General features: G+C 38.4%; 1 protein-coding gene across 8 annotated transcripts in view; it reads left to right on the forward strand.

The window, feature by feature from the left end:
• The window catches only part of large2 (LARGE xylosyl- and glucuronyltransferase 2), a 125,500-nt gene that overhangs the window by 101,059 nt on the left and 6,372 nt on the right, over positions 1-18,069 (forward strand). For 7 of the 8 annotated variants that reach the window (XM_081373298.1, XM_081373297.1, XM_081373299.1 and 4 more), the window contains 9 exons: positions 9,843-10,031; positions 12,267-12,556; positions 13,005-13,087; positions 14,134-14,257; positions 15,476-15,647; positions 15,722-15,826; positions 17,088-17,200; positions 17,362-17,487; positions 17,766-17,921. In XM_081373298.1, coding sequence (XP_081229424.1) covers positions 9,932-10,031; positions 12,267-12,556; positions 13,005-13,087; positions 14,134-14,257; positions 15,476-15,647; positions 15,722-15,826; positions 17,088-17,200; positions 17,362-17,487; positions 17,766-17,921 — 1,269 coding nt within the window. In that variant the 5' untranslated portion in view covers positions 9,843-9,931. The remainder of the gene's footprint in view (positions 1-9,842; positions 10,032-12,266; positions 12,557-13,004; positions 13,088-14,133; positions 14,258-15,475; positions 15,648-15,721; positions 15,827-17,087; positions 17,201-17,361; positions 17,488-17,765; positions 17,922-18,069) is intronic. The other variant, XM_081373303.1, reaches the window with a different exon arrangement.

The raw sequence follows: 18,069 nt of genomic DNA on the forward strand, positions 1-18,069 counted from the left end.
CGAACAAGTGAGTGAGTGATACAAATGACTCACTTATAAAGATGGTTACTTGTCGCCACCTACAATATAACCTGTCGATGAGTCGGCACCACTAAAACACATCTCCCAGACTGACCTTTTTTTTCTGGAACAAACACAGACAAGCCTTTAAACGACATATCAGCGCTCTTGGAATGCTGCTCGTGCCAGTCAGATTTGAGAAATTAATAATTGGACAATTATACATGTCTATATACATATACTACACTATCTCCACTTCAAACTGTAAGAATACATGCATCAGCTTTAAGTATGACCTTATAAACAGTGCAGTCCTACCCTGCTCTGTAAACACTATACAACAACATTTTATGTGCAATGCATTTTCTACAAAATAAGCATCTAAATGGGTGTATAAAGGTATGTAAGCTGTTATAGGACTGTCCTTTTAACCATTCATTGAACTTCTATAGATTGATAAGTGTAATGCTGAGATAAGATGGTGTGCAACTGGATCAATACTGGAGTGCACTAAAAGGGGCTCACTGGTTTAATGTGTACTGCCTTATACTGCAGATGAGATGAGTATGTAGGCTATAAAAGCCAGCGGGGGCTGAGTGTTATGTATAGTATTTCACCTCCCTCCACTACACAACCTCAGTAATTCTTGTTTTACTAGGGCACCTGTCCCTGTAGAGAAGGCTTGTGAGGCTCGTTGCTTGTTCAACTAAAGATCCTTATGAAAGCTGCCCGGCTAGCTCACCTTGACCCGGCTCTCTCCTTCTCTCTCGCTTGCTTTGTGTCCTTTTTTACTTTCACTATCACTCTTTCTCTCTATTTTAATGGATTTGGGTGGAGGCCTTTCACCTCTCAAAAGTGTCATAAAGATCCTCTACAAAGTGACCTATTAAAAAGCATCTTAAAAAGCATAAACTGTTTGGAAAGTTTGACTGAGCAGGACAAAATTTGCCTGAGGAGGCGTTTTAGTTTATAGCCTGAGCAAGAATAGGCAGGTTTTGTAATATAAGACACAAAAATGAGAGTTAAAACCCAATGTGACCTCAACTTTAAAGCATTTGTGGCCATTCTACTCCCACAAGCAATAGAGACAAGCCCTGAGGTGATGCTGTGTCATCTGTGGTTTCTCCTTACTCGCTCTCTTCAGAGAATATTAATAAGCAGCAGATGAGAGATATGAGCAGAGAGATTTATGTGCTGCTGATCAGCCATGGAAAAGGCAGGTTTCAGCTTACCTGTGCCAATTCAAACAGAGGAGACGTTCTCTCCCTGCAGGGTCCTCCAAACAGGTGCTACATCCATTACACTTCCGTAAACAAGTCAGGGTATTTTCATCTACTGCACATGAAGAGAAGAAGTTAGATGCAATTGGTAGATTAAAAAAAGAAAGCATTCTGAGCTTTTAGATTGGGATTGTCATGGAAAACCTTGAAATATCAGAGAGTTTTAAAGGTGAATTGTGTGTAATTTCTGTGCCATAAACAGTATAGAGAAAAGTATTTTAGAAAGTATTTTAACATAAAATACACACCCCCTTTATGGAAAGTAATTGAAAAAAGGGTTCGACTTTATTTTGATGGTCCCCTTCATACATTCTGTTCAAAAGTCTACTTATTAAACTCTTATTAGAGTATTAGGGGACACTGTTAGGGGTAGGGTTAGTAGAATACTGTAAGTACTTGCAAAGTTACTCATAAGCCCTATTCGGATGGGACTAGTGTAACATGTAGAGGTGGGGTAAAGTAATTATTACCAGAGCTTCAAAGTGATTTTAGTCCCGTCCGAATGTGCCATCTCAGTAATCATCACGGACAATGTCAGTACAGATTACGGCGACTTTTACCTTCAGTAAAGAGGTCCGGAAAAATGACCTCAGGTAATACTAATCCCGTGCGAATAGACCCGCTGTAAATATGTACGCAAATATTTTGTCATTTCCTGTTTAAATGTAGTTTTCCGCGGTTTTTCAAGTATGGAGACGCTTGAAAAAGCATTCAGTTGCGTTCTAGACGCTGGGACGAGTCTGTGGCAAAACTCAAGTGCCTCAAACAAGTTCTTTCGATCTTCTTTCTGATCTGAATGGTGTGTGGAAAACACCATTCAGATCAGAAAGAAGATCGAAAGAACTTGTTTGAGGCACAAAACCTCTTTTAGCGTTAGGTAAGTGCCTTTTACCAACACAATCCAATCTGAAGTTAATTAATACATCGTTCAACCGGACATTACTGTTTTATACATATATAAATATAGGTTATATGTGTTTGCGCACGTGATATCAGGAAGCAACGTAATACACACATGACGACAGGAAAGTGACGGCGATGTGCAAATCGAGTTACCCCTCCCACTTCTGCTAGTTTACTGAGATATCTTATCCCATGCGAATTGGCCATTAATATTACAGACGTCCTGTGGTAAAATTACATTACTCCATCTACCCTTGTAAAGTTAATCCCGTCCGAATAGGGCTATAGTCAGTAGAATGTCTGTTGGGGGAACATCACAATAAAGTGTTAGCAGATATTAACCCTCAGAGGTCGGAGATCACGCCGGCGTGATCTGCTCGCTTTTTTCCTTATGAGTTGAATTGAGACCCGAAATACTCTTTTGAATTTGATTTTACAAAACAAGTTTCATACATCAATCGATTCTGTTAAATGTGTATTATTTTTGTGTATACTCACAATAAAAACAAAGTGCTGTGCTTTTTGCCAAATAAAGAAAAATAAACACGAAGCGAGTTCTGCCTTCTCTCTGCCAGTGTAGTCCATTCTGAAACGCGTCCGAAAATGAACAATAACTCAGCGAATACTCAGTCAAACAGGCATACAGTCACACAGGCATGAAGCTTGAATTCTCTTCTTTTCAATGAAGTAATTTATATAAAAAACAAATATTCTCATCTTGTGAAATCTGTATTAAAAGAGAGCGATTCCAGTCGAGCTAATTACATCTAATTCAGATGTAATGTGACTCCGCCCACGGAGAGCGCACGCTATTCAAACGCAAATGACTGAGGCAATCCGCGCAATCCTGTGAACGCCCCCATATCAGCGCGAGAAAACACAAGTTTATTCAGATCATTACTTGTTTACACCGTCTTGCAGCTGTGAGGAATAATAATGGAAAATGTCCCCCAGAAGTGCGGGTATATCGAGGAGCGAGCTGAGGAATTCTAGTAAGTTTTTTCCTTCTCACGTGAATTTCTTCACGGGGGTTTCTGTTTATGAATGAATGAACGGCAGAGATGCGCGCTGTTTACCACAGCTGGTAAAGACAGTTTAAATTTAAATCGCGTTTGTGAATGAATGATGATGTTTCAGCAAACTGTATTGCTATACTGAGATGAGTAAAAATCGACTGAAATATGTTGAAATAAAATGTAGGCTATTTGTATAAGCAATGTATTAAACTGCAAATTAACAATATGCCCTGATATTTCATGAAAACAACGTTACAGTCAGGCGAAATATGAAAGTAATGAATACATAGATAAAATGTAGGCCTATAATCATTTTTTTTTTACAAAGAAAGAGTACACTTGAAATATTGTTGAAATTGTAATATTATTGTAATTGTAACCTTTTTAATAAAATGGCAAAACATATTTACAAGATAGATGTAAGCAAAATCTTAAATGATCAATATAAGTCTTCTTCTAAATATCCTTTGTCCTTGCATTGTGGCTCAGTCAGTCAGAGTCACACCTGAATGAATGGCTAATTATGCAGAGTCATTATGCAGAGTGGGTGTTCTAAGTTGTAAACCACTCCTCGTTCACGCCTCCTCGCATATTGGCTTTCCAAGCAAAACCTGTTTTACATCAATTTAAATCAATGTATGGTTTTATGTGAACGATAAAGCTATTATTTTCTGACTATTTTCACATGATTTTGAAGAAAAAACACTAGGCGAGGACATCCATTATTCAAAAGTCTTATTGACACATATTTACTATGTGTTTTGTGGCCTTATTTCAGAAATTTTAGTTTTTAGTTTTTTCAATAACCATGCATAAACATTATTCTCTCAAAAATGAAAACATGTACATACACGTGGCTCACATATTATGGTAGCCCTGTTTGTGCTTTATAGAGTGAATTTACACCTTTGCCATTAATATGTTTATAAGCAACTGAAAAAAGCACAAATGTCAGGGCATGTCAGAACATCTCAAGGGCCCCAAAAACAGCTCAGACCCCAGAGGGTTAAGCAGACAGTCTACTAATACTCAAATGAGAGTTTGTTGAAAAGTATGTGCAACTTTATCAGAATGTCTAAAGGAGACCATCAAAAATGTTGGTTAAAGTGTTACCAACAAAAGATGAATTCTATATCAATCTGTTCCGTTATGCTTTAGCTATTTTTGAACTGAAGAACACACCTAAGAAACGGGTCTGGCCGGGGTCAGATGAACCAGAAAACACTGATTAGTTGACTATAGTCACTACATATGTTTCCATCCAAAGTTACGAAATTAACTTATCCGCAAAATTGAAATATCACAAAAAACATTTGCGAAGAAAGCACTGTTTCCAATAAGTGGAATCAGTTTATACTTCCTGATGCTACATATCACTAAGGAAAGTAGGAGAAGCTCAGCTGGGTGTACGGGGTGAGAGGGTGTAATGATCTGGAGGGGTGCTCTGAGGACACCGGCTGCTGGCAACAGTTGAAAGACATGCTTTAACTGCAAGGGGGCACATAGTGGGAAACTGGCCGTTTGGATTTACAAAACAGCTGACCTTTAGCGCTGGACGTCCACCACCAGGAGGCCTGTAAAGTCTGAACGGACAGGAGAGGAGTAGGAGAAGAAGGGAGTCCAATGAGAGAAAGGTGTGTGTCCAATCACATCTTAATGATCTTTATGCAGATTAAATGAGAAAGAGCAGAAAATTGGCCATTATGAGTTTAGCTGGTGTGCGCGCTTGTGATAATTCAGATTTGACTATTTTTATCAGGGCATTGCAGGACTAGAATCACCTTCTCTGAGCCCAGGGCTCCTTTGTCAATAGGAGTCAATGACAAATGGATGTCTGATGAAAAAAAAAAAAAAGTTTATCAGGCAAAATAAATCTAGTTTATAAGGCAAGTCAATTTGACACTTGGATGGATGAGCAGGATTAAAAGTGCTGTAAAATAGCCAATTAATGCCCACCTGCAAATGCTCATTCTATATTATCGTGCCAAGATGCCACATTGCTTGACAACAGCCAACAGCCGTCAGGCTAATTAACTACCATTTATTTAGATTTTTATCATAATTACGTGCAATTATTTATTGAACATAGGTGTCTTTATTAGATTGTTGTTGTTCGAGGCCCTGTGCATGTTCCATAGTTCTAGTCTTGGTGTTGATGTTGATGTTGGTTTCATATGTTGATACCATTTCCAAAAAGAAGTTTTGATTTATGTGTCATTGAAAAGAAAAAAATAGGCTAACAGTGTATTGAAAATGTCATGTGGTCTAACCAGCAAGTTAAAATGTACACTTTTCCTGGATATACATGTTAATCTTTATTATCAAATATATTTGTGAAGGTGAATATTAATTTCTGGACAGGTCTGTATGGGTCCCTGCAATGTCATTTTTGTTTTATGGTTTTCTTGTCATATGACAGCTAAATAATTAAGAAATAATATATGCGTTAATTAGACTATACCACTCTTTTTTATGGTCTAATGAAAATCATTCCATACATTTAGTTAAATAAATAAAAAATCTCATTTATTGTCTGTATGAATAATTTTTTTTACAAAATATAGTAGATAAGAGTCACGTAACTGACCCATGGAGATATTTGATGGATGGACGAAAGAGTCACATTGCGTCATTGGTCAATCGTGGGTGACTGAGTTATAGGCTATGTACGAATGAAGGAGACAGTCAGTAAATTTTTTCTAGTTAACCTCTTTGTATCCCTGTCAGTGTGCATTCTGTCTGTGTAATGAAGAGTAGTTTTTAGCGGTATTGTTGGTTTTGAAAAGGCTGCAGAATACACTCCAGAAACGGCTGCCTCTTTTCTGGGTTAATTGCTTGAGGTTACATTTCACAAGGCCCATTAATGAAGGCCGACTATGTGCCTTCAGGACTGCATTCTCTTTATAGAGACCCAAACAGTTCATGTATGCTTTATTCAAACTTATTTTGCTTCATTCAGATAGCTTTGACTCGAGACGAGTAGATTTGCACACTGTGCTAGCACACAAAAACATTCCGCACACTTTCTGCTTCTCTCTTTTTTTTCCCCATCAGCCGCACACACTTGGCATCCATCACTAAAGTTTTGAGAGAGTGTTTTCGCAGCCTTGGCAAGTGTGTGTGCGCGTGGGTGGTTGTAATCTGGTAACGAGCGTTGAAGAGCTCAGGATGGCCTTGAGTGTGCAACAGTACCACACATAGAAGACGACAGACAAACAAACAAAGGCTGGTGTCAGCAGAGTCAGGTGACGGACATCATTTTGGTGACCACACACACAAGCTCAACACAAGCTCAGAGGCAAACAATCCACAAAAATAAACCAACATCCTCACTACAGACACTGTGCAACTCCAGTAAAAAGGGCTGTACGCAATACAGAAAAGCAGTTGACTATACATCCAAATAACGTTCTTGATGCTAGCGCTCACTGATTAAAGGGATTTCATTTTGTGTTTAATTCTGTGGTAGTAATGAAGCATTGCTAGCATTTTATGAATCCTAAAACAACATTTTCACTATGTTTGCATAATTTGACAAATCAATTATAATTTTTGTCTGAACTTTTCACCAAAGCAGTGGTTCTCATTCCCTGTGCTGGCTCCACACTGCTTTGCACATTTCGTATGTCTCTCTTATCTAACATAACTGATTCAGGGTGAGTCATCATTATTTTTGGTCTGTTTCCCTAGAGAAGAAAGACTATTTTAAATATAGAGTTACACTTACTAGCTAAAACTTTTAGTAACACGTTCTAAGGAAGTCTGTATTTCAAATAATTGATATGGGTATTCCTAATGCATTATAATACATTCATAATGTCAGATAAAACAAAAAAACTTGTAATGCATTATGGAAACTATAATCCATAAGTGTATATAATGTTTGTTATAATTTATAATACTCTCAGAAGTTTAAACCATAAATAGGTAAGTATTAATGTATTATAACTGTTGTTACAATTATTCATGAGATGATAATAATACCGTAAATTTTTTATAAGGTATATGCATGCATTATACAAATAAAGGATTTATCATGGATTAAATCTATCCATCTATCTATCTGTCTGTCTTTATATTATATTTTATAGAATTTTATATTATATATTATATCTATTTCTAAATGATTTCTTTGTGTATTTCTTTATTTGTTTTTTACTGTCAGCATCCAATCTTGTTTGCTACAGGCGTATGTCTAATTATACAGAAGCATGATTAATTAAGCTCATAATAAAACAAAGACGATTTTGTCTCTCTTACGGTTCTCCTTTCTCCCACTCCCTCTCCCTCTTTTTCTTTTTTTCTGTCGTTAATCTGCGTCTGCCGGGGTGATGGAGAGCCTCCCACGGCTCGCTCTTTAATTAAGAGTGGTGTAAACAACAATGGCTGTCGTGTAGCCCACGTGGCGTGAACACAGACATGAATGCGTGCCGTAAAGTGGCTTGCAGAGAGGCTTTCAGAGAGTTAGTCTGGACCAGCCAAAAGCCAGGAGTTTAGTTAGGCTGGAGGCCTGTCATGCTTTTAATGCAGACACAATGCTGAACGAGGAGGGAAAACAACATCGGATCGATATTTATTATTATACCAATATCTGCCAACTGGCACTTTTATATGGCTGCTGAATGCAATATAAATTTGTGTTTAGAAGCTTTGATGAAAGTCATTCCTGTGATGTATAATCAGATTTTCTGCACTGATTTTGGGAATAAATTCTGTGAAATGCTTCTGAATATGATCAAATGTGCTGAAAGTATTACACTTGTATTGGTAGCTCAAGCCATAATTAACCTAAGAATTTAAAGGTGCAGTGTGCTATTTTTTTTTTTTTTACGATAAAATGCTTTCTTTTATCTCACCTACTGTAATATGAAGAGACGAGTATAAACATGGCATTCATAGATTTATTTACAAAAGTGTAAATACTGCAACTCTGTGGTGCTAACCAAACATTGTTCTGAATCAAGGATAAACTGAAATTCACTTCAACAACATCTGCTCACATATGTGAAGACTACTATTGGATCATTGAGGATAAACATCATATTATGAGAATTTGCATTACTTTACGGAGAACTTGCGACCTGCAAGCCTGTCGGTCTTCATCGGGCAGTGTTTGAACACCCGTCAGCTCAGTTTTTACGGTGTGTTCCACACCGTCGTCACTAGTCAGACCTCGTCTGTGGCTTTTTAGCTGATGGAGCATGTTGAATCTGTGTTGGGCAGACTGATGAGAGTGAGACAGATCACTCTTATTGGCTGTTCAGCTTAACAAACCAGTGCACAAGAAGAAAAGCGAATGTGATGATTGTACAGCTGGTCTTTGCAGTGTGTTCAAGGGCAACTTTTGTGCCAGTTCTGTGATGTGTATCATGGATGTTAGGGTTAGTTCACCCAGAAATTTAAGTTCTGTCATATATTACTTACTCTCATGTCGTTCCAAACCAGTGTAACTTTAATATATTTTAATGTCCCTCAATTGAAAGTCTAACACCCAAAACTTGTAAAAGATCGTAAAATAAATCAATGTGAATTAAGTAGGATGTTTTCGAAATGCTATTCCCTACACTACTCCACTAATATAGTCCACTTGAAGGAGTGAATTCGGACACTGAGTGCGCTGGAAGGGCTGCTGTTTTGCATAGTTTGCGCTTGGTGTTTAATAATCATTTGAAACTTGGCAAACTGGCAGCTACAGTAGTAATGAAGAGATTTATCTTGAACTAGTATGTATAAACCTTAATTAAACAATGTAATAATCAATTAAACAATACCTGTATGATATTACTCTATACGCACATTGGACCAATAGTTTGGAAAATGGACGGATGGATGATTCAGCTGCGGGCGCCATCTTCTGGTCAGACGCGGGAATTCGTTCAACGCACGACCCTCACAGTGCATTATGGGTATTCTTTAGATGTTTAGCGTACATCGGTTGTACACTCGTTATTGCGATGCCTTGTGGGACTGAATGAATGCACTAGTTTGGGACACCACTAAAAATGGCTGTCCCATCAAATAGTGCCCTATTTAAGAGTATCGGTGGGGATTTCGGACACAGCCACTTTATAAAATGAACAGATTCAATTTTTCACTTTGATCAACTCACATACATAGAGCACTCAAATATGGTACGATCTTTTTATAATAATTTAGGTAATATATACTGTATATATAATATAATATTTCATTAAAAAATATCTTCATTTGCCTTCCAAAGATGAACAAACACCTTATTTATTTGGAACGACATAAGGGCGAGTAAATGATGACAGAATTTTTATTTTCGGTTGAACTATCCCTTTAAGAACAAATGGTGCATAAAGAATAAAGTACAGAGTTAGCTCCAAACTAGCTAGTCACCTACTTGGACTTCACATTGCAATTTTAGTAAGAACTAATATAATATATCCACAAAATGACTGACAAGCTTTCTTAGCTTACCAATTGCACCCCTGAAGGGCTGTCACATGTCTATGTCAGTGATATCTGTCAGGTAGTGGGGACATTTTATGCACTCCTAAAAATGAAGAAACCAACATGCAAGTGGCAGTGGATATGTAGAGCTCTATGATTGACAGGTCAGATTCTGTCATGAGCTTGTGCATTACTAAAAAATTACCCCTCTCTCTCTCTCCTCCAGAAGAAAGGATGCTGCAGGAGACCAGTGTGAGAGTAAGCCCAACCTGATCGCTCCATCCACTCCCCTGCCCAGTCCTCCACAATCCCAGGATGCTCTGCCCCTGCCGAGGGAAGCTGAAGCTGCTGGTGGTGTCTCTAAGTTTCGTCATCCTGTTCACCTGGCTTTACCTGCTCGTGGGGAACTCGGAAAGTGAGTATCAAAGCACTTATCATCAGATCTTTTGATTTCTGGAAAGAAACGCTCTCTATGACGCTCATTTTCTGTTTTCTGGTGTAAAGGCTGGATCGACAAAGAGTTTTCCCCTTAAGCTGGGTTGACTTGAGTGTTGAGACTGTCAGTCAGTCTTATCTCGGCCTGTGTGCTAAAATCCTCATCTGATGGGTCTGTCATCCACAGAGACGCACAATAACGCTGCGGCGTGCTGATAACAGAACTGATCTGCAGCCAGATCTCAGAAAGCTAATCATTATAAAAGCTCCTTCTCTTGCTCTTGATCTGGCATGTGGACATATCTATCTCTATCTGCAATCATGAGACAAGTCCCACGTATGCACACATTGGCTTACGCGGTGCACAGAAACAGAGATTATCAGAACATGATCATTAGTAATTCATAAAACTAAAAGAGTTTGAGAAGACATTCATTCATTCATTCATTCAAGACAGTAATTTCCTTTAAAAAAATAAAAAATAAAATTCCAGATGTATTTAGGCACCATTTTGTGGGTCATTCTTTGAAACGAGTGCATTTAAAAGCAAGATTTTAAACATTCTTTTGAAGAATGCCTTGAAGTGTTAATAAATTGCACTGAATTGTGCCATATCAAGTTGAATTAATATTTAACCAATATGAGTGCCTGAAACCCCTTCAGCTGTGACTGTATTCACAATAAAAACATGGCCTGTACAAAAGTGGTACTTTTCAGAGAGGTGCACAATTAATGAAATATATTAAGAAAACACATTTTAACTTAAAGTTTTATTTTCATTCAAAAGTGGCATCCTTCCGCTATAATAGGGACCTTGGACTACTGTACAAGTACAGTACTCCCTGTGATTAAAGTTAATATTTCAGTTGTTTAAATGTGTAAGTGATGTAACGTTTGGCCCTCTAGTGGTTAAAAAACAAAACTGCATGTATTTTGTGGAAGAACATTGTTTTGATTGTGCTTCGGCTCTGCGTGACCGTGCGAACGAATATGACCCTTCACAAGATCTGTTCAATAAAATACCTTACTCTCCTGTTGAGTGATAAAAACGCCATCTCCACGTCACTTTTACAACATTTCAAATCCCTCAGTTCTCGCCATCTCCGAAAAGCCAATGTTGATTCTGGTTATATTACAAGCTCAGTCTGGTTTTTTTTAAAACTTCTGGAATCACAAAACAAATCGTGGTGCATTAATTTAATAGACATCAATAGTATGTCAAATATTGTATGTCAAATATAGTGTTGGGGGGCATTCGAGTCAAAAGGCTGAGAACAGCTGCACCTCATGGTGCTTTTTGGAAGCTGAAATTTATATTGATATTTATACTGATATATGATATTTCAAAAAAAAATATATAATCCTTTTCAATTATCAACTGCGTACTAAACAAAATCTTTGTAACAGGATTGACATTTTAAAAAGGATTTATTTACTTGCAGAGTTCACTTCCTGCCATTTTCCAGTATTTTGAAATAGTACATTATTTTAATAAGAGGGTTTCGTATAATAACCTTATGATGATAGATTATATACTGTAGTTTTTGGAGTGCTCATAAAAGCATGAAATGGACTTTTCTCCGCCTGCTGCCTTTTGACACCACAGCTGATGGTGGTGAAGCGACTGTGTGTGTTATTGTGGTGTTGTCAGCCAATCACTTTCCTGCGGCTCTAGAGTCATTAATCACATGCCATTTACGGCTCAGGTGATTGGCTCAAAACAACCTGGTTGCAGAACTGAGGGCCCATAAGCAAAATGCAAATTCCATATCACATACTTCCAGGGTTTCTGTGCCCAACTGCCTGAGATGAATGTGAATGCTAATGGATAATGGAAAATGGATAATGGATGAAAGATGACATGGTTACACTAAGTAAGACCCAACTCTGATTAACAGGGATGAGTGATCTGCACTCGCTTATACATGAGCGCAATGCAAGAAAATCCATCAAATTGTTCTGATAAATTCAATGCCTGTTACTTTGTTCTCCCTGATCACATCCAATTTTCTGCTACTTTAATCATTCCAGCAGAGAGCAATGTGTAGATTGAGATACTCTTGGAGTCTGTCTTAAATCTGAATGACATTCACGTATATTGTCTCTCTGCAAGTTCACCTCAAGCTTCCTATTTCCTTACCTCTCATCCATCCATCTCGGGGGTGTAATCTGTCAAGATCACTCGAATGAAATGAAATCTGTTGTGCCGTATCAGACGGGCGTTCCCTGCTCCTCTCCGCATGCTTGGTGGAATCTACTGAAGCACGGCTGCTGGAACGGGATGTCCTGGCATCACGGGTCCGAGAGGTAGAGGAAGAGAACCGGCAGATCCGACTCCAGCTGAGCCAATCTCAGGGCCTGGCTGCCCAGCCTGCCGAGGGTAACTATGGCAACCAGCAGTGGGTGGCATCGGCAGACACCGGTCCAGAGGACGTGGAGAACACAGCAGAGGAACGGGCCAATCACAGCGAGTGTTCTCGCTCGCCCACCGCGGAGAAGTGTGAGGTTAGATGGCATATTACATCCTGTCAGATGTGGGAATAAATAAAGGAACATACGGCGGCCCCAAAAAGTATTTCGACACTTGCGTGAGACAAAAAAAAAAAAAAAAAGTTAAACAAAGGAATTTCCAAGTAAAAAAAAAAAGCGTTCACAAACACTTTTCAAGCAAAAGCAGGTTTGATAAGTTGAAATATGGTCCTAAATGAAGATATTTAATATATCGACTTAAATATCACCTCAACGCCATTTGGTTAAAAACTGTAATTTGATATTTTGTATTTATTGCAATTTATAGTGTGGCATATGTGTCCAGATTATTTCTGTTGGGGCCGCTGCATATTAGAAGCTGTTTAAAGTCTACACAGACCGCATTATGAATCTCAAGAATACCTTAACAAAGCTGAAATTCTTCAATCCAGTCTGAAACGTTGGCTCTTCTCTCCACACACAGCTGATTCACGTGGCATGTGTATGTGCGGGTCACAACGCCAGTCGGGACGTGGTCACTCTGGTCAAATCCATCCTGTTCCACAGGTAAGAAACAAGGACAGCGAAATTAATACTAAATAAATAGCAGTATGATGGTATATTGTGTGGTAATAGAGCTATGCTGTGCATATGCAGTATTAAAGAACAACAACTGGGATTTAGCTATTCTCCTGTAGATTTCACAATTTTATTTAACATGTATTCAGTTGGCCTGAAATGAAATTTCACAGTTTCACTGTGTCACATATTTTGTCTGTAAAGTACATATATTGTCACACCACAAGATCATTCGGTTTCACTTTATTTTGATGGTCTTTTTAACACATTCTGTGGACTATAAGTTATGTATTACTGTACATGTCTACTAATTCTCATTAGAGTGTTAGTAGAGTATTAGTAGACTGGTAGGGTTAGGGTTAGAATAAGTTGACATAGTTGCAAACTAACTCACAGTCAGTAGAATGTCTGTTGGAGGACATTCACAAGAAAGAGTTATCAGATTTTAAGCAGACCGTCTACCAATAAACTAATGAGAGTTAAGGCCCGTTCACACCAAGGACGATAACTATAAAGATAACGATAAAGATATAATTCTAAAAATCGTTCTCCATATTAAAGAATAACAGAGTTCACACCACAACTATAACGATAAAGATATGAGGAACGATATCGTTGGGATCACTTTCAGAACGATTTTTTTTCAGCTGTCAAACGATAAAACACTGACAGTCAATCAGAATCCATTCTAATTTAAAGGTCTCGCGCATTTAAAATGGGGCGCGCGCGCGCGTGCTTAGAATAAAAAGACCGTTATCGTTCGTTGGTGTGGACGCATATATAGTTATCTTTGTCGTTATCTTTATAGTTATCGTGCTTGGTGTGAACGGGCCTTTAGTTGACATGCAGTTTCAAAGTTACTTATAGTCAACAGAATGTTCAAAAGGGACCAGCAAAACTAAGTAGTGAAACCAGCCGAAATATATTCAAAAATGGTGAAAACCTCAAAAAATGGTGACCATTTGGTAAAAATGGTATGCATTTTACCTTATGCATACAAATAAAACCTAACATGTCAACATCTCCCTTTTCAGGAGAAACCCACTGCACTTTCATTTCATCACAGACACAGTGGCCAATCAGATCCTCAGCACTCTGTTCCAGTCATGGATGGTACCGTCCGTACAAGTCAGCTTCTATGACGCTGATGAACTCAAAGTAAGAACCTGCCTCATAATGCTCTCATGACACCCCTGCCAGTAAACACCCTTGCCCTTTGACCCAGAGATAATGATCATGTCACGGAGCATCAGTATAGAGAGTCTTAATAAGTAGCGATAGTTTTGAAACGAAACAGGTGGCAATGACAAGACTGAAGAATGATGCCGATCGCAATCCTCCCTGAGCTCATTCAGGCACAAACAACTGGAATGAAATACATGTCACATGTGCTGTCGTATTGTAATGAGGGGGCAAAGGTCCCCTTGGGACAGTACGGCATGTCTGTGATAGTGGAAACATTGAGCTCGCTGTTTACACTCCAGCGATCTCAAGAGCTTTCACTCTCTGAGAATTCTTGCACGCTCCAGAGGGAGTCGAAAGCATAGAATTATTCATTTCTGTTCATATATTTAAACTGACAGTGTGACTCTTTTTTTCCACGACTTGGCATGCAAGTGCTGCCTTTGCTGTGGCATTGAATTATTCACTGTCTGTTTGTGATTTTTTTTCTTTTCATGCAGTGCACGGTACGCTGAAAGAGCGAAGTGACAATCAAAGAGCTTGCCTCCTCTTCACACACACATGTGCGCGCACATATTCTTGGAGAGCGCATTCTAGTTTACATTACACTGCACACTCAAGGACACTCACATGAATGGATGCACACACTCATATGCACAATAACACAAACACAGTCTTTCTTGTCCTGTTTTGTGCTCTCGTTCTCCTCCCGGACTGCGTTCACCTCTGATTGTCAGCTGTTTGGCTCGGAGCCGTCTCTAATCACGCGGATTTTACATCCTGTGTCTCTGCTGTGCATAGAGACCTCTTTGCTCTCCTGAGTATATGAAAGCTAAGCTGCAGGAAATCTAGTCTTTTTCAATCAACCCCTCTCCGGCAGATTATTATTAAACCTGAGCTCAGGTCATTAAGGATGTATGCTGGAAAGATGAAGCGCACAATAAGAACTGTAGTGGGTTATTTCCACGGGTGCAGATGATGCTATAACCGCAGAATACAGTTCAGAGGAAAACATGGAGCAGACACTGAGCTCTAGTAGGTACACAATAGTGAACACATGCAGGGTTGAGATAGTTGATTTTAGTAAAGAAGGTTTTAAATTCTCTCGGGAAAAAATTTATGAGAAAAATACTCACAGTTTCTCACAGATGTCTCTCTCTCTTTCTCTCACTCTCGTTCTCTTGCTATGAATAGTCAGAGGTGTCGTGGATACCAAACAAACACTATTCAGGAATTTATGGCCTGATGAAGCTCACTCTCACCAAAGCTCTGCCATCCAACCTTTCAAAGGTCATCGTCCTCGATACAGACATCACCTTCGCCACTGATATCGCCGAGCTGTGGGCCATCTTCCGGAAGTTCACAGGTAATCAGTCACCTTCCTTCCCGAGTCCTATAAAGCATCGGGACAGAAATGTAATCCTGATGTTGTGATTGCAGAGAAACAGGTGATTGGTCTGGTGGAGAATCAGAGTGATTGGTACCTCGGTAATCTGTGGAAAAATCACAAACCCTGGCCAGCCCTCGGACGGGGGTTTAACACAGGTACGGACGCCAGCTTCCATCTCAACTCCGCTCATCAACCTTCACTGGGTTCCAAACAGCATAAATGTTTTCTGTCTTTGTAACTGGTTATTAACAGTGGAATTACTTTACAAACACAAATTAGTTTGATATGTGAGTCTAATAAACGGAAAGAATTAAGGGGAAAAGGGGTTAAAGGTAGGGTAGGCAATTTCAGAGAGGCTAGCAATAGCAAGCTAGCTTCGAGAGCATAAGATCCCACCCTCCCTTTCAGAGCGTCTCCAAAGCCACGCCTTCTCCAAAACACATATTATGAGGTGAAATATTATTACAATTTATTTAAAATAACTGTTTTTCTATTTTAAAGCTTTTTAAAATATAATTTATTCCTTTGAAAAGCTGAATTTTCAGCATTCAGTGTCACATGATCCTTCAGAAATCACCAAAATATGCTCAATTATTAATCAATATTGGTGCTCAGTTGTAAATAACGTTTCTTATTATTATTAATGTTGAGAACCGTTTTTTCTGCTTAATGTTTTGGTTGAAACCGTGATTAATTTTTTTCAGAATTCTTTGATGAATAGAAAGATCAAAAGAACAGTATTTAATTGAAATAAACATTTTTTGTAACTTTTATCAATTTAATGCTGAATATATATTTTTTAACTTTCTCATGAACTTTCTAATGAAGTAGCACAACATTCAACATAATAATAAGATACGTTTCTTGAGCTGCAAATCAGCATATTAGAATGATTTATGAAGGATCATGTGACACTGAAGACTGGAGTAATGATGCTGAAAATTCATCTTTGCATCACAGGAATAAATTACATTTTAACATATATAATAGTAAAATAGTAAACTGTTATTTCAAATTGTAATAAGATTTCACAATATTACTGTTTTACATATTTTTTTTTTTTTTTTTTTATCAAAGAAATGCAGCCTTGGGGAGCAGAAGAGACTCCTTTCAAAAAAATCTAATTTTTTTCAAACTTTTGACTGGTTGTGTATATATAATATTTAATTCATTCATTAATTACTCTTTAAAGTATTTACCCCTTTTTGGAAGGGGTTATTCATTGGATGCGATCAAGTATAAAGATCAAATTTACATACAGTCCGTGTAGCCTTCGCAGGAATGAGCACACAGGGATGATCACTTCTAAATGGAGCACACTGCTTATGTCACATTTCATTTCAGTATGAAAGAAAATAGAGCATAGTTTGCACCGGGGTCCATTTGACAACAGGTGTTTCTTTTTTTGGGCTGCAGGTGTGATTTTACTCTACCTTGAGAGACTGCGCAGGATTGGCTGGGAACAGATGTGGAGACTGACGGCAGAGAGAGAGCTAATGAGCATGCTTTCAACATCCCTGGCAGACCAGGTCCATGTCCTTCATGAACAATACAAAAACACTTTAATAAGAAGGATTTATTTCATAGGTCATATGAGATTGTGCTTTGCGCAACAGTAGTCTAAATGATGATGAAACCATTGCTGAATATTGTTGTATAATGCAACAAAAACTGTTTTATGTCTTCACAGGATATATTCAACGCATTCATAAAACAGAACCCAGTTCTGGTGCATCAGCTCCCGTGCTTCTGGAACGTACAGTTATCGGATCACACTCGCTCTGAACAGTGCTACACTGAGGTGTCGGATCTAAAGGTAACTATATTAGGTGAATGTTTAGGTATTCAGGGTACAACCGACCAAACTGACCCAAAGGAATTAAGAATAACGAGTTGTTCAAAGTAAGAAGGGGTCCTTTAACTGGTTCGAGCTTTGCTTTAATCATTGCCAAATTCATTGTTTGTTTTACAAATTGGCTCTAATGCAAATGTTCACCCGACCGTCACATTCATTTCCTGTCAAACTTCCATTTTAGTATGGAAATTATGTCTTTGAAGTTGTTTATTGCTCAGTTTTATTACTTCCTCCTGCAGGTCATTCACTGGAACTCTCCTAAAAAGCTGAGGGTAAAAAACAAGCATGTGGAATTTTTCCGTAATCTTTACTTGACATTCCTGGAGTACGATGGGAATCTTCTCCGACGGGAACTCTTCGGCTGTCCCAGTCAGGCCAGCTCAGAGAGCACAGTGGTGAGTTACTTAAGTAGTTAGTTATGCAGAATTATGCAAATATCTTCTTTTGTCTTTTTTGGAATAGCATGCAGATAATGTTTCTATTACATGACAAATAGCACTGAAATACAAAATCAATGATACAATTGGTATTGTGTATTATTGG

Source organism: Scardinius erythrophthalmus (assembly GCF_964197995.2).
Source record: "Scardinius erythrophthalmus genome assembly, chromosome: 8".
Lineage (NCBI taxonomy): Eukaryota > Metazoa > Chordata > Actinopteri > Cypriniformes > Leuciscidae > Scardinius > Scardinius erythrophthalmus.